Source organism: Nematocida ausubeli, assembly GCF_000738915.1.
Source record: "Nematocida ausubeli strain ERTm6 chromosome Unknown supercont2.2, whole genome shotgun sequence".
NCBI lineage: Eukaryota > Fungi > Microsporidia > Nematocida > Nematocida ausubeli.
Genome location: NW_026515635.1, coordinates 214,887 through 237,973, shown reverse-complemented (window position 1 = coordinate 237,973; position 23,087 = coordinate 214,887). Strand labels below are relative to the sequence as shown.

Genomic DNA, 23,087 nt, shown 5'->3' with positions numbered 1-23,087 from the left:
AGTCTAGAGTCAAAGCTCGATAATCTAAAAACCAACATCAGTCTACATGGAAGAACAAGAAAATGTTTGTGCGCCAACAGGGCAGAGAAACCAGCGCCCACTGGAATATCTATTTAAAATATGCGTGTTTTTGGTTTTAAGCAAGACATAGATTAAACTGGGCATATTTATAATTTTCATATCTTTTAAAAAGTTATTATGGAGAACGATTATATAAAACGTAAAACAAGTAAGATAGTGCTTTTGGATATGCTTGATGAGTCTGCTTGTGGTTTGGGTAATATTTGGATTGAGAAAACAAATAACTCTGGCCGTATTATTACGGATGAGTATTTTGACTATATTTGGCGGCTGCTTGTGAGCGAAGAAAGAGAAAGAGAAAATTCATTTTTTAGCAATCTAAAGGCTATCATATACTTCGGGTTTTACAGCATTACACTGTTTAATATTAAGCTGCTCTTAAATATTAAGACATATATCGTTTTAGTCATATGCAGAAACCTTTATATAATAGCCATGGGACATCCTAGTTACTTGATGCCGAGTGTGAACACAGGGACTTTTAAGGCAGTAACTATTGTGTTTGCCTGGCTATATACTATACTGCCTCTTTTTATCTGCTTAAGATCGATGTGTAGAATATTAAATCCTGTTTTAGTACATTCAAGATATGGTACCATTTCTGTTATAATGGTTTCTTTGCTAGGTGTTACTATTAATTCCCTAGCAGGGCGTGATACCATAAATATTATTAAAGTATTTATGAAAAACAGTACAGACATTGAAAGTAACGAGTTTATATACATATTCGGTTACCCCATCTTAATTCTTATACTGATAGGGGTTTTTATGTGGAAAAATATGTTTACCATGAATTTTAGAATGGGAAAAATGGAGAAACTTGTTTGGATAGACCTTCATTTCACGTGTATACTTCTTATATTAGTATTGGGATATGCATGTATCACAAGAGAAGTTAATATTTTATTGCAAAATCAATATTATCTGGAGCCCATTATTGCAGACTTTTAAAGTTATATTGGGTAGGGGCCATGCAATTTTATATGCCATACGCACACGGAATAATGCATTGGCATCTATTCTATCTAGTATAGAAAGCTAATTTATATCTAAATCTTGCTAAGCAAATGGATATAATTCGAATAAAAGTAGAGTGCCCTCTATAGGATATAGTTTAGCTCCAGTATTTCTAGATGAAAAACTTATCCAACTATAGGTGAAGCAGGGCATTGCTCTAGCTTTCGGCAGCACATAGCAGGATGTTAGTTGTGCACAATTCAATATTTGGATTGAAATGCTATATATAATTAAAGAATAGATAGCCCTCTTAATGATGTATTCTTTTTGTACTAAATAATTTTGGCAAGGCCTCTACTATATCTCTGTAGCTGTACTTTTATGCGCAAGTCATCTTGGGAGGCTTATAGTTTTTACCTTTTATTCATTCTTGAGCGGATAGTTTTAATCATCACCAGAAAATAGCATAAGACACATCTTCTGAAACTTCCAGAAGCTTTATATCTAGATCTAGTATCACCTTGGAGAATGTCTATAGGTAGAGGACAAAAAATAAATTTTATTTGCATTATTATGGCCAAGTGTAATATTTCAAGAAGAAAAACTTAGCTTGTAAAACTACAAGAGAATAATAAATTCCAAAATGTTTTAAATTTAAAGCCATTAACCAGTAGTAAAACACATAAAAGTGGCGTACTCTCCTTAATCAAGATGGTTCAGGCACTAATCGAGCTACTTCAAGTGGGCCTGCGAGTTGTGGTTTACAGCCAATTCTCTCTGCTAGTATTTTTTAATAATTTTGTCTTTATATCAAATTAATTAATACACTAGCCCATGCTAATATAATAATAATGTATTTATATAGTGCAAAAACTATTTTCAAAATGCAAAAATCTAAGATAAGAGTAGACACAAAACAACTAAAGTTGTGCATGGCGATTATTTTATTTGGATTGATACTAAATGTCCAAAGCAAGCTTTCTATTGGGGAAATAGAGAAGATTAACCATACTTTTATTACTCCCATTAAATGTAGCAATGACTTTAGGGCCTATAAACAGAAAACATATATAAACCCATGTGGACCATTAAATCTACTGCGGGGGTACTTATACCATACGATGGGATATGTGTATAACAAGAGATGTTTCTCCCCGGAAATACAGTGTGATTACACACTCTCCACTCACCCAGGGCGGCCAGTGTCATCTCCCCAATACTATGAGCTATTTAGAAACCCAGATAAAGATTCTGCATATTCTCCTATTTCAGATAATAGCACGGATGAGGTCTATTTGTCCGAATTTAGCAACTGTCTTGTTAATATGTTTGCTTTGAGGAGTCCATCCTTTATAGAGGATGATAAGCGCCCAAGCAGGTTTACACGATTCCTTTCTTGCAAAAAGCTAAAGAAGCATGCGCATTATATTCTGGCTTCTATTTTTTTGTCAACAGAGGGTGTGAAGGTTCCTCTTTTTTATGATGGAAATGAATCCACACTAACTCTGTATAAAAACAATTTGAGAGCTCGTATTTTCCATGTACAAATGGCAGGTAGTCTCTTGGAGCTTCAAAAAAACTTTGAGAGCTTTGAAGTATTCAACAAATGTATAGACACTCTTGACTTTCTCATGGATAGCAAAAATATCGAAATGGCCGATGCCAAATACTCAATGGATATAAAAGATAAAGAAAGATTTGACGATGGATACTTTCTTAACCACCCACACTTTATAATACAGGCGTATCTTGCTCTTTTCCTAAAAAAGAAAAAAGATGCTATTAAGTTCATTAACGCTGTGCATGAGCTACTTCTTGATCGTATAATGGACGAGGACGATGATGTTAATAGCAAACAGAAATTAGAGAAGGTATTCTCTGAGTGTTTTGTGTTTGATAGTGAAAATACTGAATACAGAAACAACTATGATGCTATAGAAGAGATGGAGCTAGAAATCAACAAAAGAAAAGCTATGCCATTCCATAACTCGTATGAACTAAGCCTATATAGGAATAAAGCAATAGTCAAGAGAAAGGAAGGAGAAGAAGAGCTTGATGAGAAACTGCCTGGCACAAATGGTTCAGTTGAAACTGCCTTGCTTGGCCTGCTATACATAGGCCTATACAACTTTAATACAGGCACGCACGAACATGCTTCGTGGACAAGCAGCGAGAAAAGCATAGAACTAAATAGTGTGGCAGAAATGATAACGCGGCAGGTATACCCGTCGCCTAAGCTGATGAAAAGCTGGTGGAGTTATCTTCGCAGTATGAACACAGGTGGAATATCCTATAAGCCAACATCGTCTCTCATGAATAATGGTATACTGAATATGCTACGAGCCATTTTATATATGACGAATGCCCACACTAATTATAAAAAAGAGCTAGAGAAAATTGCAGATTCGTTGATACGCACTGAGAGTAGCAAGAAATACACTATGAAAGAGATAAATAGAAAACTTGTCAAAATGTTTAACCTGCTCGAAAATGACAAAACAGATTTCAGGGTAAAAAGTCTGCAAATAGATGAGTTTAGCAATACACAGGGTGCTTCTGACTTGTTTGGGAAGGTGTTCTTTTCGTACATGGAAAATAAGAAGAAGATAATAGTAACTTTGGATATAAGTCAAAATGCTACAGTTATTTATTTTGCAGGCGATAGTGTGAAAGAAATAATTAACAGATCTGATATTAATACACTGTTTACGAAAAAGAAATGCTTCTTTCACTGCCTTCTGGTAAAGTACGCAGAATACATCAAAAATGGCTCACGTCTGAATTCATCCTGTGTGATGGACATTAATAGAAAACTCAACGGAGAAATTGGGGTAAACTACTCTCATAATACAAACAGACTGTTCTTGCTTGGGCCAATTAAGACAATAGAGTGCAAAGATGTGCTTATTACCAATGCAATAGTGTACTGCTTAATTAAATGCACGGATAGAAACAGCCCGAGAGTAAGATTTATTTCGAACTTGGTAGCAAGCCTATTTAGCGCAGACAGAAGATATATGCAGCATATACTGCAGAGAATCATCTGCAGCAAAGGAATAGAGAAGGGCTTCTACCCAAATATCAAGATAGAAGAGGAAGAATATTATGCGGGCTCTGCGCAAAAAGATGAAATTCAAGAAATCTTCCGCCATATTGCTGACACTAAAAACAGAGAAGGTTTAAAATGCATACTAGAGTACGCAGTAAGCGTCCACTCCTATACTCCAGAAGAATGCAGTAATATATTGAATAGCTCGAACTTAGCTGCTATAATAATGGGCATTCTGAATAGAGAACAGCCCTCTACATCGAGTGAATGTAATAGTACTTCTAGGCCACTGCAGATAAGGGAGTCATAATTACTGAAATGTGGGCCTTTTCCATAGATGCACAATGTGAGATTCTTTAGCCCTTCAAACACTATGCACTGCCTATGCTAGATAGCAGTATGCAATTACAGTATGCTATGCAATTGAATAGGGTGGATATTCTTGTGGTAACTTGTTATCCTAAAGAGCTTGAGCTTGCTGCAAATTTGCTAGTTTTATTATGACATTCACAACTAGCTGTAGAAACTAAAGCTTAGACATACGTGCTCTTGAAAAATGCAAAAGAACACTACTTTCTATGTGCTATGCAGAATAGCCAAAAGTAATACTAAAATAAATATGCTTTCAATTCAAACAATGCTACTGCTATGGCGCTATTTTTTTATTAAAGACTGCTATAATTATATCAGTCAATGTGCAAGAGCCCTTTTGCTCTATTTCCTTCTCTGGCACAGCAAAAGCACGCAGGAATCTAGTGAAAACATATAGAAATCTCTTTTATGCAGCTGCAATTCTTTTTACACTATATTCTTTGCATTGCTTGCACTGAAATTACATTCCTTGTGACAATGTTCAGCACGCATGCATTGTCTGTGTAAGGCACTCTCCACACAGATGGAGAGTCCAATAGAACAATTGAGTCTTTCTCTAGTTTGTACTTCTCTAGCACCTGCGGGCAAACAGCACACGGCATTTCATCCACTCCATCTGTTATAAGAATGTTTCCTGCTTCGTATGGCGCAGAATGTCTTATAACATACCCAAGCACTGTGCCGTTTATTTTTAAAGCCTCTGTATTTCGTATTTCCTTGAGCATAACATAGTTAGTGTCTGGGCTCTGCTGCTTTGCCATGGCTATCTTTGCCTCTATGCTGGTTATAGGGGTCTGTGTGCACAGATACGATGTGTTGTCTGGTTGTGAAATGTTTATGTCTGGAAAGTGAGGCCTTTTAACGATTGCAGGTATTTCTATTGCCTCTAGAGGAGCTGGCTCTTTAGTAGGCTGCCTATACTCAGATGAGATGGCAAGATCATCCATACAGAGTTCACTAGAGGAAATATTCTCTGCATCACATTGATCTACTCCTGTGGGTTTTCTAATTTCTGGCTCCCTCTTCTGTGGATCTTTGCCTTTCCGATATCTGTCATCGAAATACTCAAAGATGTTAAATGCCGAGTCTTCTGCAGAAAGCGCTTCTTCTGCAGGCTCTGACTTCTCTTCCTTTTTTTGTTTCTTGGAGGGGGAGTTCTTCTCCTCAACTGGTCTTTTTATGTACTCAAGAATATCATCGAACATTGCAATTATTTTTTATGCATAGTGAGACCATAAAGAACTATACAATTAATACTGAGTACGAATTGTATGAGCCTCAGAGAAAGTCAATTGAAACAATTCTAACCTGCTTGGACAACGGAGAGTCTGGCATGATAGAAAGCCCGACAGGCACAGGTAAAACTCTGAGCATTTTAGAGGCCGTTGTAGCCTGGGTGAATAAAAATCCAGAGAAGTTAGAAGGCGGACAGATATATGTTACCACGCGCACAATAAAGCAGGCAAGCCAGCTTATAGCCCATCTAAAAAAGATGAAGAATGCGCCTATAATGAACCTGCTTGCCTCCAGAAGGCACTTATGTCTTAACAGCGAGGTTAGCAAGAGCAATGATATAGATAGCGCATGCAAGAAAAAGAATAAAGATCCAAATAAGGAGGGCAGGTGCAAGTACTACAGAACACCTAACGAGAAAGAGCAGGAACGAGATCGCAACATATCGCTTCCAGGAGTCTTCTCAATTGAGGACTTGGTTAGTGCTGGTGGCGAGTGCAACTCATGCCCATTCTACTACACACGGGAGAGGCAGGAAAAGGCCACGATTATCTTTTCCCCATACAACTACATTGTAAGCGAAAGAATATCCACAGCTCTAAAGATAGATTTGACTGGAAGTGTACTGATAGTTGATGAGGCACACAATATAGATGATGTGTGTCGGTCAACTGGCTCAGTTGATATAAAAAGAGCGGATTTGGTTTCGCTAATATCAAGATTAGGCACAGGAAGTGGTATGGAATCCCCTGAGGTAGCGAACTCAATGATGGAAACAGGGAAGTTTGTTAAAAAGATTATGAATTATCTAGAAGAGACCACTGATGTTCTGAATAAACTAGATCCTGGCCAGTGCGTAATAAACAGCGACAACCAGAGAGAAATGTCAATTCCGTCAAAGGAAATGATAAGTACGCTGGAAAAGATGGGAATAAGCAAATTAACGATCGACGATACTTTTTCATCAATTGAGCTTCTATTTAAGGACATGATACCGGATGATTACTTCTTCCAATGGATAACTCAGATAAAAGATGTTTTAAAATACATAATGAACAATGGAGAGAATAAGTACGGGATGGTTGTGTCAAGTGACAAGATATCCTTCCTTCTTCTGCATGCAGCAGCTATATTTGACCCTATTTATGAAAAGGCACGGTCTGTCATCTTGCTATCAGGTACACTGGAGCCGTTCCAGGAGCTGGTAACTGAGCTTACCACAAAAAAGAACAGTTTTAAGCACTTCCTAAGCGCAGACCACATCATATCGCAAAGCCAGCTGTACACCGCAGAAGTTTCACAATACAACTCAGTGCCTATATTAGGAACCTACCAAGGATCAAAGCATCCAGATTATATTTCAACACTGGTGAGCAGCATTGTGGATATAGCGCACTCGCTGGAAAAGGTTGGAGGCGTGCTCTGCTTTGTGCCAAGCTACAACATGCTTACACTTCTCGAACGGAAGCTAGAAAAACATGTAAAGCTATTTGTTGAGAATAAAAACAATAGCAAATTTGAGTATGAGCTAGAGCAATACAGAAGGTATTGTAAAATGGGAAAGTGCATATTCCTCTGTGTGTTTAGAGGAAAGGCAAGTGAAGGCATTAACTTCAGAGACCACGAGTCGCGCGCTGTTATTTTGGTAGGCATTCCATACCCAAACATTAGAAACCACTCTGTTATTCTTAAGAAGCAGTACAACGATCGGTATCTTAGCAGCACCGGAAGCAAGTGGTATGAGCAGCAGGCATTTCGTGCAGTAAACCAGGCTCTTGGAAGATGTATTCGGCACAAGAATGATTGGGGTTCAATTTTTATGCTTGACTCAAGATATCGCTCTGCAGTGCGGTCGCTAAAAATCTCAAAGTGGGCCATTGCTAGCGTTAATATGATAATGGATAAGACCAAGCTAAAAGATACATTTGCTCCATTTGTATTAAATCAAAAGAAAACACCAAACGAAGAGGAATTTGTTAAAGAAAACACTTCTTATCCTGTCAAGAGACAATATCCTTCGTATTCCTCGGGCAACTTTAAAAGATTCTTCCAATCTTAAATTAAAGACATACTTCTGCACAGTGTATATTTTTTAAAAACTGATATTTATTATGGCACATACAAGACATTTTTACATTCACTCCTGGAGATTGCTTCCTACACCGGGAATTCTTTCCTGCTCCACATCCACGCTTTCCACATTCTCGGAGGAGCCCTCTGCAGAGGGCCTTGATCTAATCCAAAACTTAACCGTATTATCAACCGAGCTGGTGGCTAGCGTATGCCCAATCGGGTGAAAGTCCATTGACCAGATAGTTTTCTGATGGGCGTCGGGTATAACCCGAACAGGGTACTCATTGTGTTTCTGCCAAATATAAACAGCTCCTTCTCCTCCGCCAGACACAAATAAGCTGTCCAAGCATGGATGGACGCACAGAGCCGTAGCCTCCTTTTGGTGCCCCTTATGTGTAAACTCTTCCTTCATTGCGCGCAGATTAAACATCTTTATTACTTGATCCTTTCCGCCTGTAAGGATGCACTCTCCATCATTTGTCCATTTAAGACACAGAACAGTATTTTTATGAATATGCAGAGTAGTAAGCTCCTTTCCCCTTGGATCCCATAGCTTAACTAGGTTGTCCTTTCCTCCACTTGCAATTAGCGCATGCCTTTTGTGCCACTGCGCCACTCTTACGTCCCACCCGTGGCCAGAAAGACTTCTCTCCTCTTTTGCTGTTTGGAAGTCAAATACTTTGATGGTTCCATCGTCTGAGGCTGTGCAAAACTTGCTTCCTCGAGGAGAAAAGCTGATGTCTCTAATGGCTTCTTTATGCGCTTCAATTAATTGCAGATTATTCATCGAAGGCTGCCAGTACTTAACAACCCCAATCTGGTCGCCAGACAGCAGATAATCTCCATACGGGGTCCAGCACAGAGACCGGAGCGCGCTGTCGTGCGCCTGCAGAATTGTCTCAAAATTAAAGCTAAATCCATTCCACAGCGTGAACTCCCCTGTTGCAGCGCCAGAAATAAGTCTTCTGCCATTTGGCGCATACCGTATCGTGTTAATTGGCGTGCGTATTTTATTTATGCTTGTGTGCGCTAGGTTAACAGTAAGACTATTTGATAGTGAGCAGGCACCTGTAACAGGCGGTACGTAAATAGAGTACAGCGGGTGCTTCTGCACATATCCAAACTTACCTTCTAGTTTGTATTTTAGAAGAGGTCCATTATAGTCTACATTTCTTCTGGCTATGGCTTTTCTCATACGCTTACCATCGTAAACAATTCTTTGCCCTCTGCCTTCATCATCATCCATATATTTTTAATCCTTGCATAAGAACGAAAATTTTATATGACACTCAAGAAGCAGCAGCAAGAAATACAACACCAGAAAGACATAAAACTCTGGTACAGCAAGAGCAAGGACAAGTATAATATTCTTAATACGACCAAAAAGGGAGTAATAGAGGCTGAGGGCATAGTGACCAGCGAGGAGATCATGAATTCGGTGGACATTGGCACAAAGCAAAAAACGTACAGCTTAAAAATGGATAATGGTCCATACACAATAAGATACTCTCCGTCGGGAGACACTGTTCTATATCTGGGGATGGAAGAGGTGAAGTCAGTAAACACTCTTGGGATGAACGTAAATGCAGAGATATATCTTAAAGACAGAATATACGACGGAACGTTTTTGCACTCTGGCGAGTTTTATGCACTTGCGCAGTCAAAGGCTGTGTACATATACGATAAGGTGGGTGTGGAGCTGCATGTCGTCCGAGAAGCGCGGGATGTAAGGAGTATAAAGTTTCTGCAAGACCACTTCCTTCTTGCGTCTATCTCGGAGAATGGGTATCTTCGGTACCAGGACACAACGATTGGCAAGTGTGTGTCAGAGATAAAAACAAAGGAAAGAAACTCAAAGGTTGAGGTGGACAGAACAAATGGCATGGTGTATCTAACAGGATCCTCCGGCACAGTCTCTCTCTGGTCTCCAAGAGCACCAGAGTATCTAGCAAAGGTACTATGCCACCGGTCCAAGGTAGAACACTGCAAAGTGTCTGATGATGGGCGCGTGCTCTACACGGCCTCCAGAAATGAAATCAAGACATGGGATATAAGAAACACGTTCAAGCCTCTATCTGAGATGGCAATGCCTGGGCTAGTCCGAGAGATGGGTGTTTGCCAGACAGGAAAGCTGGCAGTTGCGCAGAAATCATCGGTCTTGGTGTACAGCCAGTCCCTACAGCCTGAGATACAGCACCACACAGGAAGAGATCTTGCAACGTCTCTTACATTCATGCCATACGAGGATATCCTTGCAGTAGGAAGCAAGTCTGGCATAGAGAACATTATTGTGCCAGGGGCTGGATTGCCCACTTACAGAAGAAACGAGAACCCCCATGTCTCAAGAAAGGAGAAGAAAAACTCAGAAGTGCGAAGAATACTTGAAAAGATTCCAGCCGATATGATCTCATTAGAAAACGAGATTGGTACAGAGATGAAGAACATCTTTGAAGAAGAAATTACTCCAATGAAGTTCGAAACGCCTGCTGGCAAAGTCAGAAGACTCATGAAGCTGAACTACGGCTAGAGATACTCAGCAAATATTAGAGCATTATGCCACATTAGACAGATAAATTACATCTGCACTCTGAGATGCTTGCTTGCGGTATGGCATTGCAAGGAGCCTATGACTGCACTTGCATATCCAGCACACAGATGAAAAAGATTCTCTTTAAGCACTCCTTGCGATGTGGGGTATTTTCCTGTCTAGAGCTTGTGACGTATTAGAAAAATAGCTATAACAGCTAGCTGTAGCATAGAAGAGCTTCACTAAACATAAAACAGCCTGCGATATTCAGACAAATCAATTTGGCATACAAAAAGCGAAATGCAGAGAAAGGACTGTATAGCATATTGCTTCAGTTGATTGGTACATCGAGTGTTTGATTCAATCTGATATATCATGCAGCTGTTCTGCTATTACAACTTATTGGCTTGTAATATGTGAAAAATTGTGCCAATAGAACTCTCTAAAGAAATTACAAGAAATAATATTATAATTGAATATATAGAGCCAGAGCAATTATTTATCTTAGGATATTGTACGCCCTCAGCTTCAGAAACAAATGAGCATACATTTATGTGGATATTACATTCTAGTCTTATTCCTGCAGTGTTTTGAATCAAGGTTCTGCAATGGCTTTGCCTGATATTCTTTTTTCTTGCTTCTTAATCCAATAAATAGACTATACTTCAATAATGTTATTATGGCATACATGCAGTTCAAAGAAAATAGTGCTGGCTTTTAGGCTAATAAAGGGGTCCGGTGGCTCAATCGAACATAAGAAAACTTCATCAAAGAGCATGAAGAAGTTCGATACCATTAGGGCCCGTAGGGCATCTTAGACGGGGATACTCGGACCGTTGCTGGAAGATGAATCTACCCCTACAAAGAGGTTTCCCCCGACCTTTATCCCACGAGGATAGAAGCTAATTGATAATGCACGGCTGCAGGGGGCCGTTGTAGGAGTTAGGTCGGAACCTAACCTGACGCGTTAAAGTGGACTAATGTTCTCTCCACTACCTGAAAGGCCACGTCTAATCACGCGTGTCCCACCTGTCTGGCAACGGACAGCAGGTCCACAGTATAGCCGAGTTGATATGCCTAAAGAAAAGTGCCGGCCAGGGATTCGAAAATCATCCCTAATTGCGGTTACCGCTACAGGACTTCCCCCGGATATTTCCCCCCCACCGCTAGGCTTGACCAGTAGGAGGGTTAGGTTAAGTGTACACGGAAGGGCCCCTGATAGACGAATAGCTTCTAAAAGCTCAGGTGCTCATACAGGGAATACCCCACGGCCTGGTTATACCGCCGCAGATGAGAACTTACTGAGTAAGTATGAGCATGCTCGTCAGGTAAAGGTTCACTGAATCGACCTGACCCCTAGGTTCTATCGTGAGGTAGATCATTAAGTGTCCCACGGGTTGAGCAAGACTGAAATATGTCAATGACAAGAGGACTGAGAGGATGGAAAGATTCCCTCATTGATTGATAGCAAGCCTTGCGCCTGCTATATGCGTATGTGTTAACAAAGTTGGAGTGGGCGACCGAAGTAAGTAAGGAAGTAGTAGGCCAGTATGTGGAACGGATTACGCATGCTGCTACTCAGCCAATACTAGAGATTGGCAATGCCTCTCCCAAAAGGTACGCCCAATAATTCAATAAATATTTACACCTTAGACATACATATAAGCTTGTTTTCTCTAACTCTGTCTGTATATTAGTACCATCTAGAATACAGTGTATATCCAAAGTGCTTTAGGCAGTGATTATATTGCGCACTAGCCATAATCATGCTTAAATATTAGTATTAAAAGGTTCTATTTAAGAAAATTACTTCTGCCAATATATGTAATAGGATCTTTTTTATATATGTGTTAATAAAATTTAAAAAAATAGTACCATGAATAATACTATACATGTCTTTAGCACAGCACTATATATTCTAAATAATAAATAAAGACGTAGATTTATCTGCTAAACTACTTTTAGAAATCTATGATTGTATGCACAGTAGTATTTGCACAGCTACAGTATTCACAATAGAGAATGCCGTCTGGCCAAGAAACAGTATTTATACCAGCAGCACAGTAAAAGAGTTTAAGATAAAAAGCCATTCGAGGCTTGCGGACAAGGAATATTAGTTGAGCACACAAAGGGCAGACACAGTACAGCAAGACAGCAGGCAGATCGGGAGCGGCTGTTTATTAATAATAGTGTGTACCGGCCATGTACGGGCGCCATGTACTGCCTGCACACAGCACATCTTCGCTCGCTGCATACACATGTAGTGGTTAGCTGCTGCATATGCAGGGAGAGCGGCGTCTTGCGACTGGCCTGAGAACCCAGCGGCCCGCGCATGCTGCTGTTTGCCGGAGCGCTGCAGACAGCACGGCAGGCCATCGCGCGCGCTGCGCAGAGGAGAGGGCCAGTCGGTGCTGAGGACAGGAGCAGGGAAGTCCAGTGCACGCATAGTTCAGTGCCACTTCGGCTTAGACAACGCAGCGGCTCTAAATATTAAATGTACAAGCATCAAGGTAAAAAGAACATGCGCGGAATTTCCTAATGACAAAGTTGGCATCCAAGCTACTCCATATGGCCTTATAGGCTACCCCGAAGGGAATGATAATAGTGGACGACCCACCGGCAGGGTTAGTGCCGGCTTGCTCCTGCCACCTCCTAGCCAGCCCTCTTCTCTGCACTGCGCCGTGAGACAGATGCAGCTCTCCTGGTGTTCTGAAATGCAGAGTGCGTGCTCCTTAAATACCCCCAAAAAATGATCAAATTGAGAAATATGTGCATTGGGCCCTTCTAAGTGCGCTCTAGGCCAGGTTCTGCTGTTTGTTTACTTAATTGCGGTGTATAGCCCGGTCTATGTGCAAATTGCGCACCTCAGAGGGCCATATGACGAAAAATTAATATAGCGGGAGAGTGTGTACAAGGCATGTGCAGCAGGCATTGGAGGAAGACCTGCTGATGTAGGGAGGTGTGTGCAGATGGGTAGGTGAGGTAGACAGCTTGTGTCTTGGCACTTGCATGGCATGCTTGGGGAATGCACTCTTGTCTACTTTTGATGTGTCTCTATCAGCATACATATTGCATATTTGCAGTCTGTATATAGTATGTGTATAGTATGTATATACGTGTATGTATATCATGTGTGGTATGCGTGTATAGTTCTGTGCTGGTGTGCGCATAGGTTTTCATGTCTGGGCAGAGCCTTTTTGTTCTTTATGTGGCTGGCGTGTAATGCGGAGTTTATTCAGCTTTCTACATTGCGCTGAGTGTTTGCTGAGAGTGGTTCTTCAAAAAGTGCAGTTTTCTGATTTTCGTGTGTCTTTATCTTTTTTTTAGAAGAAACAAACCCTTCTGAACAGTAGTGGTAGCGCGAATATTGTAGAGTTTATTTTTGCAAAGATGTAGAAGAAAGAATAATAAGAAGACATAGACAGGAGAATGAAGGCATAGTACAGAAGAGGTAGATTAGATATAGAGAGTATAGGATAAATATACAAAACCAATATTGCATTCTACTATATAATACAAGAGTAATAGTTTATAACTTAAGTATTCATATACTCTGTTTTGGCAGCACAGTACAATAACTAATAGTTATATTTTAAAGAAGATATCCTATTTAGCATGGCCGATAGAAAGGTTTATTTATATAAATAACTATATCTTTCGATTATTCTGTTTTGTAGTTGGAACTAGATTAAGAACAAGAGGCTGTGCCGAGTCCACATAGTAAATTCCTCTCTTCTCAATCTGAACAAAGTCCCCTTTGGAAACAGATTTGACTCTTTCATCACATTGGAAAAGCACCTCGTGCCTAGAGTCCTCATTAAAAGCTTCATTAATTCCCCTCTCATCCATTTTATCAATAGTAAGTAAGTCACCATATTCAACCGTTGCTACTGCAACGCTTTCTTCTGGAACCCATGTTAGCCTAGCCTTGGTGTACTTTGGATGGGTTTCGTGCGGCTTGGCAGTAAGAGGAGATGTCTCAGTGAGTTTGAAGGTTCCAAGGCCCATAAGGGTAATGTCATCTCCGACAGCAATAGACCCAAGATCGCTCTTTGAGATGTATAGAGTTTCTGTAACCACTCGGTCTCCACTGGCTAAAGCACTAGCTCCAGGCAGTATTTTGATGTCTATCATATCATCCTTGCTTATACCGTGTATTTTCTTTGCGCTCTTTTCCACTATTTTAGAGTTTATAGCCCATAGCTTATCCCACTCCAAAAGTACAGTATTCTTGGAAGGACCTTGCATAATCACATACTCCTTTAAAGCCTGTTTTGTAAGACCCTTTCGGAGTATTCCCCGGATAGTGGGCATTCTAGGGTCATCCCACCCATTTACTCGTCCTTGCTCCACCAGCTCCTTTAGATTTCGCTTGCTGAGCACAGTTTTCTTAAAGTTCAGTCTGGAGAAGTCCCATATGATGGGCCGGTTTTTCAGACTAAGAGCAGATATAAACCACATGTACTGCGGGTTCCTGTCGCGGTACTCACTTGTTCTTAAGGCCAGAGTAACGCCCTCTATACTGTCTATGATTGGGCACGCGAAGTCATACGTGGGATATACTCTGTACTTTGTTCCAGTGTAGTGATGAGGAGTCAGATTTACTCTATATATAACAGGGTCTCGCATCGCCTTGTTTAGATCCTCCATATTTATTTTGGCGCGCAGGCAGTAGTCATCGCACTCGTTAGTACTTATCATCTTGTTAAAAACACTCATATTCTCACGGACAGACGCAGTTCTGTTTTTGGAGTGGATTCCTTTGTCTCTTTCCATTCGCATCTGCTCCACAGGCGTATTATCACAGTACGCAAGGCCCATCTCTATCATCTGTTTTGCAAAATCAAGCAGCAGATCAAAGTGGTTGCTTGTGCGGGTTTTTACATTTCCCTTTATTCCCAGCGAGGAAATATCCTCCATGATGCTCTCTTCAAACTCACCCTTTTCCTTAGATGGATTCGTGTCATCCATCCTTATAATTAGCTGTCCGTGGTACTTCTCAGCAAAGTACTGGTTGAGAAGTGCTGCCTTTGCATGGCCAATGTGCATGTAGCCACTTGGCTCTGGAGGGAATCTAGTGACCACACGGTATCCTTCTGGCAGACCTATGTCAAATGAAGCCTGGTCGTCTGGCTTTGTGTCTGCCTTCTTCTGCTTCTCATACTCCTTTATCAAATCTCCCTCTGCTGCCAGCTGCTCTGTGTAGAATTTATCTACCTTTGCAAGACTCTTCAGCTTTCCTGCCTTATGAAGATTTACAAAAATAGTTTCAGAGTAGAGAAGGAAAAAGAGAAGTGTCTTCTGGATGGGCTGCAGACCCTCTATATCTGACTCCTCCAAAGTGTTTGTTATCTTGGTTATCTCAGGATATGTCATTCCTAGCTTCCATCCATTTAGGTACTCCATTGTCTCAAGTGATATCTCTGGAATATTCTGCAGCAAGTCAATTAAAGACTGGTAGTTGAAGCAACCGCTTTCTTTTTCAGCGGAGTATTCTACCTCTACTCCCTTGCACTCCTTTGCCAGTGCGTATGCTAAGATGTGATGCCGTCTACTATGGTTGTACAATATTTTTACCATAAAAAAAGAGAAAAGGGCACGAATTAAATATGGCTTGCTAGAGACACAGTTTAAACGAATCTAGTATGACAGTAAGAAATGCGCTGTATTAAATAAAATTAAATAAAATGCTAAGTGCACTAAAAGGCGCACTATTGTAAGTCTCCAAAGGAATTTTAGGAGCAGAATGTCTTTGCATGCTGCCTATTTGAGCTTTTGCAGCTTGGGCCTTTGAGCTTTCCCTATAGAAAAAGCACATCAGACGAACACTTTTATTTTTCATTTTTTCGGAAGCTGATTCATGGATAAAGTGAAAAGATATACAAAGGACACGAAGATAGGAGAGGGAACCTATGCTGTAATTTACATGGGAAAGGAGTATCTTGTAAACCCAGCAGACGCCTCTTCGGATATCATCACAGAGACCCCTCCATATAATGCGCTTCCAGGACGGCAGATAGCCATAAAGCGAGTCAAAAAAGATGCGGCGCGGCTAGATATTGACATGTCAACGCTAAGGGAGATAAAGTACCTAAACTATCTGAAATCAGATTACATAATCAATCTATACGATACGATTATTCAGGATAAACGCATTCATTTGATTCTTCCATACATGGACAGCAATTTGGAGGTTATAATACGCAGCAAAAAGCTCATATTCATGCCGCAGGACGTCAAGTCCTGGATGCTGATGATCTGCAAGGGTCTGCACGAGTGCCATTCGCGGTTTATTGTTCACCGAGATATAAAGCCCAATAACATACTTGTTAATAGGAATGGAGAGCTGAAGCTTGCCGATTTTGGGCTGTCTGTTGACCTTGGGCTTCCGGTACGCATGCTAACTCCGCATGTGGTAACACGGTGGTACAAGTCCCCTGAAATACTTCTGGGATGCACCAACTACACATTTGCCATAGATATCTGGGCTCTTGGATGTCTATTTGCAGAGCTACTCCAGCGCAGCCCGTACCTTCCAGGGCGGTCGGATTTGCACCAGCTAGAGCTAATATATTCAACAGTTGGCACGCCCACCATAGAAGAGTGGGAGAGCATAGGGCACAACAAAGATGGGCTGAAAATGCCATCCCATGTGCCTAGGTGCAATTTCGCATCTTGCTTTGGAGCTGCAGGGCCCGATGCAATTGATTTGCTGAACAAGATGCTGGTGTATGATCCCACCAAGAGAATTACTATTTTGGAGATTTTAAATCATCCATATTTCACGAATTCTCCTGCACCCACGCCGCCGCATCTACTTCCATTTGACTCTCTTACGCCAGCAGAGTAGAAAGGCCTCTTATGCAGTCTAAGAAGACTGCCCAGATGTATAGCTGCATCTGGCGTAGCCAACAGGAGAATGTTCTATGAGGAATCGCTGTAGCTCTACTACTAGATACACTATAGTGTTGAAGATGCCATAGAGGGTTCTTTTGTTGAATTGTACTATAATAGTTAGCTGTTTTTTGTTCATTAATAAAATATTTATCAAGTAGTATCTGTGGGCGCTATTGTATACTTAGCTTTTTCACACTCAGTGTAGAGGTTCATTTTTACAAAATCTCTAAGAATCCGCAATGCCAACCAGAAAAGGCTTTCTTTCTTGGTACGCCTGCTCTACATACTAATAGATAATTCTGTATTATGCAGAGCAGAATAAAGTCTTGCCCCTTTAATTTGGAAGCCAAACCAGCTTCTATCTTTAGCACGCCCAAAAGAATTTTTTTATGGATGAAAGAGCACAGCTTATACCAGCAACTAAGCTAATGGCGCATCTAGCATTGATAGATAAAGAGGAGAGAATAGACAAGGAAACCATTACAATTCTCTCTCAATTTACAGAGAAGTATATAAATGATATTCTAACGCGGTCAGCTCTCTTAGCCAAGCACAAGGGAAACCAAGTAGTAACAGGAGAGGAAATTAAGTTTGTTTTAGAAAAGGAGTTTGACTGCTTTATTGGTGCAGGAAACTGAATAAATATTGCAGCAGCATGGCAAATAGTTACTGCTGTGCGCACTTCATATATTGGGAGGAAATCTTTTCTTAATGAAAGTACAGGAGTCATTTTGATGATTCAATCGAAGCAAAAGCAGAGGATTCAGGATATAGCTCTTGAGGAGCCTCCAAAATACAGTAACAATCAATAACATTTATATAAAGAACACTTTAAGCCTAAGATTTTTTATCAATCTAGCCCATTATCACCCAGAGATGCATATATATGTAGAGTCTGTGCATAAGACAAAGTATAGATAGTTATATAGAAAGCTCTACCTACAGCATGTCTAAGTTTCATTCTTGAAGATAATGCATGTGTATAATTTAAGATAAAAGAGTCTTGATAGTTAGATTCTGCAATAGACAGCAAGAAGATAGCTAAACTTTCTGCAATTTATTATTTTTGGCTACTTTATGTATCCCTTTGATACAAACCTATTATAGTACTCGGGGAATGCCGCTGAGACAGGTGACGGCCCGTCATCAAGAAGCATAGCCTGAAGGCCTTCCAGCAGGAAAGAGTGGCCTTCCTGGTGGACAATGTATGTGACTGGATCTGACACCCTTCCATCAATCATGTAGTCCATTATAGTTCGAATCTTTTCACACTTCTTGTCCTGCGAACTAATGGTTGATCGCCCCTGCACCCCTTCAAACAGATCCGACTTAGATGAGCCTCCTATAAACACATATGCAAGAATACCGCAGTCAAGATAGTACACTCCATCAGCCCCAACCACGTTACCAGATAAACGCATGGGGGATGGAAGCACTATTTCATCTGTCTCTGATGCATCTACGTCTGTGTCCAGGCGCACCAGTGTTGGATATATCATGGCATCCACTGTTTTCATTGGCTGTTCAAGCAGAGCCCAGTATATTATGCCTCGCAAGTCCGAAGATGCACTTCTGAATACCTTGCTCTTGATGAGTCCATGTATCAGTGTGGGGAAGACAGACATGTTTCCCTGCAGTCCTGTGCACTCTGTTGCCTCACATGCCATTCTTAGGGCAGTCTTCACACCCGTGCCTTTCTGAGAAATCTCAGCATCCAGGGACTTTAGTGCTATTCCATGCACTACTCCCAGAATATCTATGGCGGTTGGCCCCAGCCCAATTATGAAGTTCAGAACCCGCACAACTCTTTCTCCAATTGAATTTGTATAAATAGTAGCTATCTGTACAGTCAGTCCCTCTAGCACCAAATCGTCATCATAGTCTATTTCAAAGGACACGGTCTTGCCACGACTTAGACGCGCAAGCCGTATAAGCCCATCATTTTGCACATCCATGCCCCAATACCGCCTGATACTTACCTCGTTAGATGCGCGCACTCTGCAGTAGACATTGTTCCCATTGTCCAAGGACATGTGTTGCACCAAGTCCCATCGCAATGCTTCAATGTCCTGCGAGTAGTGCCCCATGTATGCAGGGTAGTATCTGATGTACCCTCCTGTCTTTTCTACCAGCGGAAGAAGAGAAGGAACTTCAACTGTTTTTGCCGTAAGTATGTATAGATTAACTGCAATGTTCGATTCAAGCAAAGACTGCGCGGTGTTCTCATAGAAGGAAATGCATGGCCGCAGACCAGGCGCTGGCTTTGTAATTGCGCCAGGATTCAAAGAAGGCTGCGTTACCATAAAGGCAAACACTTCAGCCCCTCTGTGGAATAGTGCCTTTACTAGCTTTAGCGAGAGACCAAAGTTGTTTCCTGGCTGTCTGACAGTCTGCAGAGCGTACGCCTCTATCTGTGCTATCTTTTCTGGCAGTGCACTCTTCAGATCCTTTATCTTCGATACATACTCCGTATCCATCAGCATGGGCAATGATCCATCTATCTCGCTGATTGTATCTACAACTAGAGTGTCTTCGTTCAGCCTGACTAGCTCCACCACAGAGGAGACAAGCACAATGGACATGGTCGCTCTTTCATGCGGATCATTTAGGTACTCAAGAGCTTCGTTTACTTGCCGCAGAACTGTGCTAAATGTGCCTTTCTCAATGCTCTCAGGCGTGCACTCCACCACAAACACCAAAGATGCCGGCGGCGGTGTGTTTCTATCCGATGGAGAAACAAACTCCAAAATGCTTTCTGTGAGAATTGGGTTTGTGCTAACTCTTTTATTGTTCTCTGTATTCTCGGAAGGACTGAACACGCGAAGAGATCCTCCATACGAGTGCAAGGGTGTTGGCGAGTCGTTTATAACTCTGCATATGGAGCACCTCCACTTGTACCCAGGGGGTATAACCTCGCTGTATGTGTTTAAGTATGCCTTGCAGTCCTTGCAACGAGGGATTGACTCAACTCTCTTTACAGGCTGTTCATTTATTGGAAGAATCGTGGTAGATATAATAAAAGGAATCTTTGTCTTTTTTAAATCTGCCTTCTTTGTGGGCGCAGAAGTAAAGGTAGACCGAGTGTATGTATATTCCTGTGCCTTTATCTGCGGTATTATTTCATCCGTATTTGAAGGAGTGCTTGCTCCAAGCGAAGCCATACTTCGATGCATATTTTGCAAAACAAAATGCAATTATATGGAAATATGAAAATACAAAAACAAGGAAACTTTAGCAAAGATGCCTAGACAGAAAATCCATTGGAATAGATGCACACACATAGCAGTGCATGCCTATCTAGGCACTCCATTGAATATGGTGCGCAGGTGCTGGTTCTTTATCTATTCCTGCAACCTATGTCTACTCTTGCATTCAGTTCAGATTTACAGCATTCGAGTTATTATCCACAAGCCATTAGATATATGTCTTATCCGAAGGTATAGGATGCCAGGATACTTAAAAGAGTGCTGAGGAAATTCAAAAAGCGCAGAAAGTAAAGGACTTGCTGAAGTAAAACAAGCATTATAAACCCGCGAATGCACACGTGTATATTAAGTTCTTCCAATTAAATTCATTATGTTTGCATAACTTTGCAGCTGTTTGCAGACTCTAGTTAGTAATTTCTTGCATATAACTATATTTCCAAACTCTACTTACTAAAAATGCAGTGTAGAACAGTAGAAAAATAAAACTACTCTTTCTGTAAATACCTACTGAATATATTTGAGAAGTAAAGAGGCACCTGCTGCACAGCTATTTAGTCGCAGAATATTTAAAATAGCGTAATATGAGGCTATATTATATTTAGATGCGATGGAATATATCTAAACTGATTGCATTTATATGAGTGGCTGGATTTAAGGCTTTTTATTTATTAAAAGGCACAGGAGTGGCTTTTAGCGTAGCCTGTATTCAGTAGCTGTGATTTTTAACCAAGCAGGTGTACTGCAATATGATAGCTTATTCTGGCAGTGCAAATGGCAGTTTTACTGCTGAGATGCTCTAAACATGTCCATAATCTGCTCGCTGGATGTGGATGTCTCTGGCGTTTTGTCTTTTCTTGCTCTAATGAATCTGGGGAACCGCAGGGAAATGCCCTTTCCGTCGGGAAGGTCAATGGCCCCCATGCCTGCTGTGTATTGCGGAGAGACAGAGAATCCTGCAGCTGCCACCTCCCATACGGCCACAGGCTTAAACCACACGTCAGGCGCACTTCCTGGGGTTATCTCGGTCTGCGGAATACTTATAGTATGCTCCTGCATCTCTTTGCTTAGCTCTTCAAGCACAGCCTCACTAAATCCAGTTCCAATCTTTGTGATTGTTTGCACTGTTCCATCCTCGTTCATGCAGCCCAGCAGGAATCCGCCATAAACTCCTGTTCTCTTCCCTTTTCCTGTGTACCCACCGATGACCAGCAGATCAAGTGTTTCAAACAAGCCTGTGATATAGTCTGACTTCAGCTTTATCCACTTCTGACTTCTCTTTGAGGGCTCATATGTTGACTCTGCATCTGCACTTTTGACCATAATTCCCTCGCAGCCGCCTGCCAATGCATCTGCAAAGATTGCATTAAGTCTCTCTGTGTTGTGCTCTGTGAATTTATAGCTCTCTGCAATGAATATTTCTCCAGGAGCTTCAGAAAAGGACTCCTTCAGGATTCTCTTTCTCTCTTGAATGGGCAGCTTGTTCAGTGAGTTCTCCAGAAACAGCAGATCAAATATAAACAGTGCAATGTCACTTTCTTCTCTGTCTGCATTTGATTCTGTTATTTTTCTCTTTCTGTTCGAGAGTGTCTGGAAGGAGAGTATTTTTTTTGTCTTCCGGCAGTATGCCACAACCTCTGCATCAAGTATAAAGGGCACTCCTGTTTTATTTGCCTTCATAAGTGGCTCTGTCAGCTGGTTAAACCGCTCTGTTGTGTTTTCCAGGCCTCTGCTAAACAGCTCCACCTTTCCATCAAAGAAGTGCGCCTGCACTCTCTCACCGTCATATTTATGCTCAACTAAGTACTCTCCCTTAAAGCGCGCTGCAACAGTCTCTGGGTCCTTCTCAGGAATGGCCAGCATAGGGCGTAGAGGGTACCCAGGCCTGATCAAAGAAGTCGTGCTTACTGCGGATAGGCCGTGCGAAAACACATACCGAATGATTTTGTCAAAGGACGGAAGCTGCGAGTATGCCTCCTTTATATCATCCATCACTTTGTTCTCTTCCTCTGACCATTCAATCTGTCCTTCTTTGTCGACTGCGCCAATAATTACTGTCCGTGCAGCAGTCTCTGCAGAACTTCCTTCTTTTTCTTTCTCTGCACAGTTCTCTTTGGGGATAGCTCCGTCTGGAAACTTCTTTCTGAAGGCAAGTGCCAGGCTGCAGAGCACTGTCTGCGTGGACAGGCCTATTTTCATCTTTCCATCGATTATTCGTATAATATACTTGACTTCTTCATTTGCTGTGCACTGTGTAAGGATCTCTGCTATTCGCTGCGTCTTTCTTAGAGTGGACTCTTTTCCTGTGAGCTCAGATATTTCCTTCAAGGCGACAAATACCCCTGCAAGGGAAAGTGTCTTCTTCTTGGCAAAGAAAAGCCTTGGCCGTGAGGAGACTGTTACAATTGTGGATATATCCCCGGACTCCTTCATTTTCTTCCGGAGTGCGTCAACTGAGGATGAGCTAAATGTGCTGAGCGCCTTCAAAAGAATATTTTCGCCAATATTCATTTCCACGCCATTTGACTCGGATGAGACTCTGGCAATTGAGAGGTACACTGCGTATATTAGTTCCTCCTGGTCCAGTGTTGCGTAGTACTCTGCCAGCTGCTTTATGATTTCCTTTCTGGCGGATATTCTGGAGAGTGCTTCAAAGCACTGTGCTGTCTGTGCCCATGTTGCGTGCATAAAAAAA

General features: G+C 41.3%; 11 protein-coding genes across 11 annotated transcripts; 6 read left to right on the top strand and 5 right to left on the bottom strand.

Annotated features, from left to right (window-relative positions):
* Positions 1–198: 198 nt before the first annotated feature.
* On the top strand, positions 199–1,032 carry NESG_00706 (uncharacterized protein; the record flags this gene model as incomplete). Its single annotated transcript, XM_053048350.1, has 1 exon — positions 199–1,032. The coding sequence occupies one exon, from the start codon at positions 199–201 to the stop codon at positions 1,030–1,032; it is 834 nt and encodes a 277-aa protein (XP_052905110.1).
* Positions 1,033–1,922: 890 nt separating this feature from the next.
* NESG_00705 (uncharacterized protein) lies at positions 1,923–4,397 on the top strand (the record flags this gene model as incomplete). Its single annotated transcript, XM_053048349.1, has 1 exon — positions 1,923–4,397. The coding sequence occupies one exon, from the start codon at positions 1,923–1,925 to the stop codon at positions 4,395–4,397; it is 2,475 nt and encodes an 824-aa protein (XP_052905109.1).
* Positions 4,398–4,890: 493 nt separating this feature from the next.
* On the bottom strand, positions 4,891–5,664 carry NESG_00704 (uncharacterized protein; the record flags this gene model as incomplete). The annotated part of the gene is made up of 1 exon (XM_053048348.1): positions 4,891–5,664. One exon carries the CDS (start codon positions 5,662–5,664, stop codon positions 4,891–4,893), a length of 774 nt encoding a protein of 257 aa, XP_052905108.1.
* A 14-nt stretch (positions 5,665–5,678) lies between these two features.
* NESG_00703 (uncharacterized protein) lies at positions 5,679–7,751 on the top strand (the record flags this gene model as incomplete). The annotated part of the gene is made up of 1 exon (XM_053048347.1): positions 5,679–7,751. One exon carries the CDS (start codon positions 5,679–5,681, stop codon positions 7,749–7,751), a length of 2,073 nt encoding a protein of 690 aa, XP_052905107.1.
* A 78-nt stretch (positions 7,752–7,829) lies between these two features.
* On the bottom strand, positions 7,830–9,011 carry NESG_00702 (uncharacterized protein; the record flags this gene model as incomplete). Its single annotated transcript, XM_053048346.1, has 1 exon — positions 7,830–9,011. One exon carries the CDS (start codon positions 9,009–9,011, stop codon positions 7,830–7,832), a length of 1,182 nt encoding a protein of 393 aa, XP_052905106.1.
* A 36-nt stretch (positions 9,012–9,047) lies between these two features.
* NESG_00701 (uncharacterized protein) lies at positions 9,048–10,292 on the top strand (the record flags this gene model as incomplete). Its single annotated transcript, XM_053048345.1, has 1 exon — positions 9,048–10,292. One exon carries the CDS (start codon positions 9,048–9,050, stop codon positions 10,290–10,292), a length of 1,245 nt encoding a protein of 414 aa, XP_052905105.1.
* Positions 10,293–13,940: 3,648 nt separating this feature from the next.
* On the bottom strand, positions 13,941–15,872 carry NESG_00700 (glutamyl-tRNA synthetase; the record flags this gene model as incomplete). Its single annotated transcript, XM_053048344.1, has 1 exon — positions 13,941–15,872. One exon carries the CDS (start codon positions 15,870–15,872, stop codon positions 13,941–13,943), a length of 1,932 nt encoding a protein of 643 aa, XP_052905104.1.
* Positions 15,873–16,152: 280 nt separating this feature from the next.
* Positions 16,153–17,142, top strand: NESG_00699 (uncharacterized protein; the record flags this gene model as incomplete). Its single annotated transcript, XM_053048343.1, has 1 exon — positions 16,153–17,142. One exon carries the CDS (start codon positions 16,153–16,155, stop codon positions 17,140–17,142), a length of 990 nt encoding a protein of 329 aa, XP_052905103.1.
* A 436-nt stretch (positions 17,143–17,578) lies between these two features.
* Positions 17,579–17,827, top strand: NESG_00698 (uncharacterized protein; the record flags this gene model as incomplete). The annotated part of the gene is made up of 1 exon (XM_053048342.1): positions 17,579–17,827. The coding sequence occupies one exon, from the start codon at positions 17,579–17,581 to the stop codon at positions 17,825–17,827; it is 249 nt and encodes an 82-aa protein (XP_052905102.1).
* A 432-nt stretch (positions 17,828–18,259) lies between these two features.
* On the bottom strand, positions 18,260–20,362 carry NESG_00697 (uncharacterized protein; the record flags this gene model as incomplete). Its single annotated transcript, XM_053048341.1, has 1 exon — positions 18,260–20,362. One exon carries the CDS (start codon positions 20,360–20,362, stop codon positions 18,260–18,262), a length of 2,103 nt encoding a protein of 700 aa, XP_052905101.1.
* Positions 20,363–21,175: 813 nt separating this feature from the next.
* On the bottom strand, positions 21,176–23,080 carry NESG_00696 (uncharacterized protein; the record flags this gene model as incomplete). Its single annotated transcript, XM_053048340.1, has 1 exon — positions 21,176–23,080. The coding sequence occupies one exon, from the start codon at positions 23,078–23,080 to the stop codon at positions 21,176–21,178; it is 1,905 nt and encodes a 634-aa protein (XP_052905100.1).
* Positions 23,081–23,087: the final 7 nt, after the last annotated feature.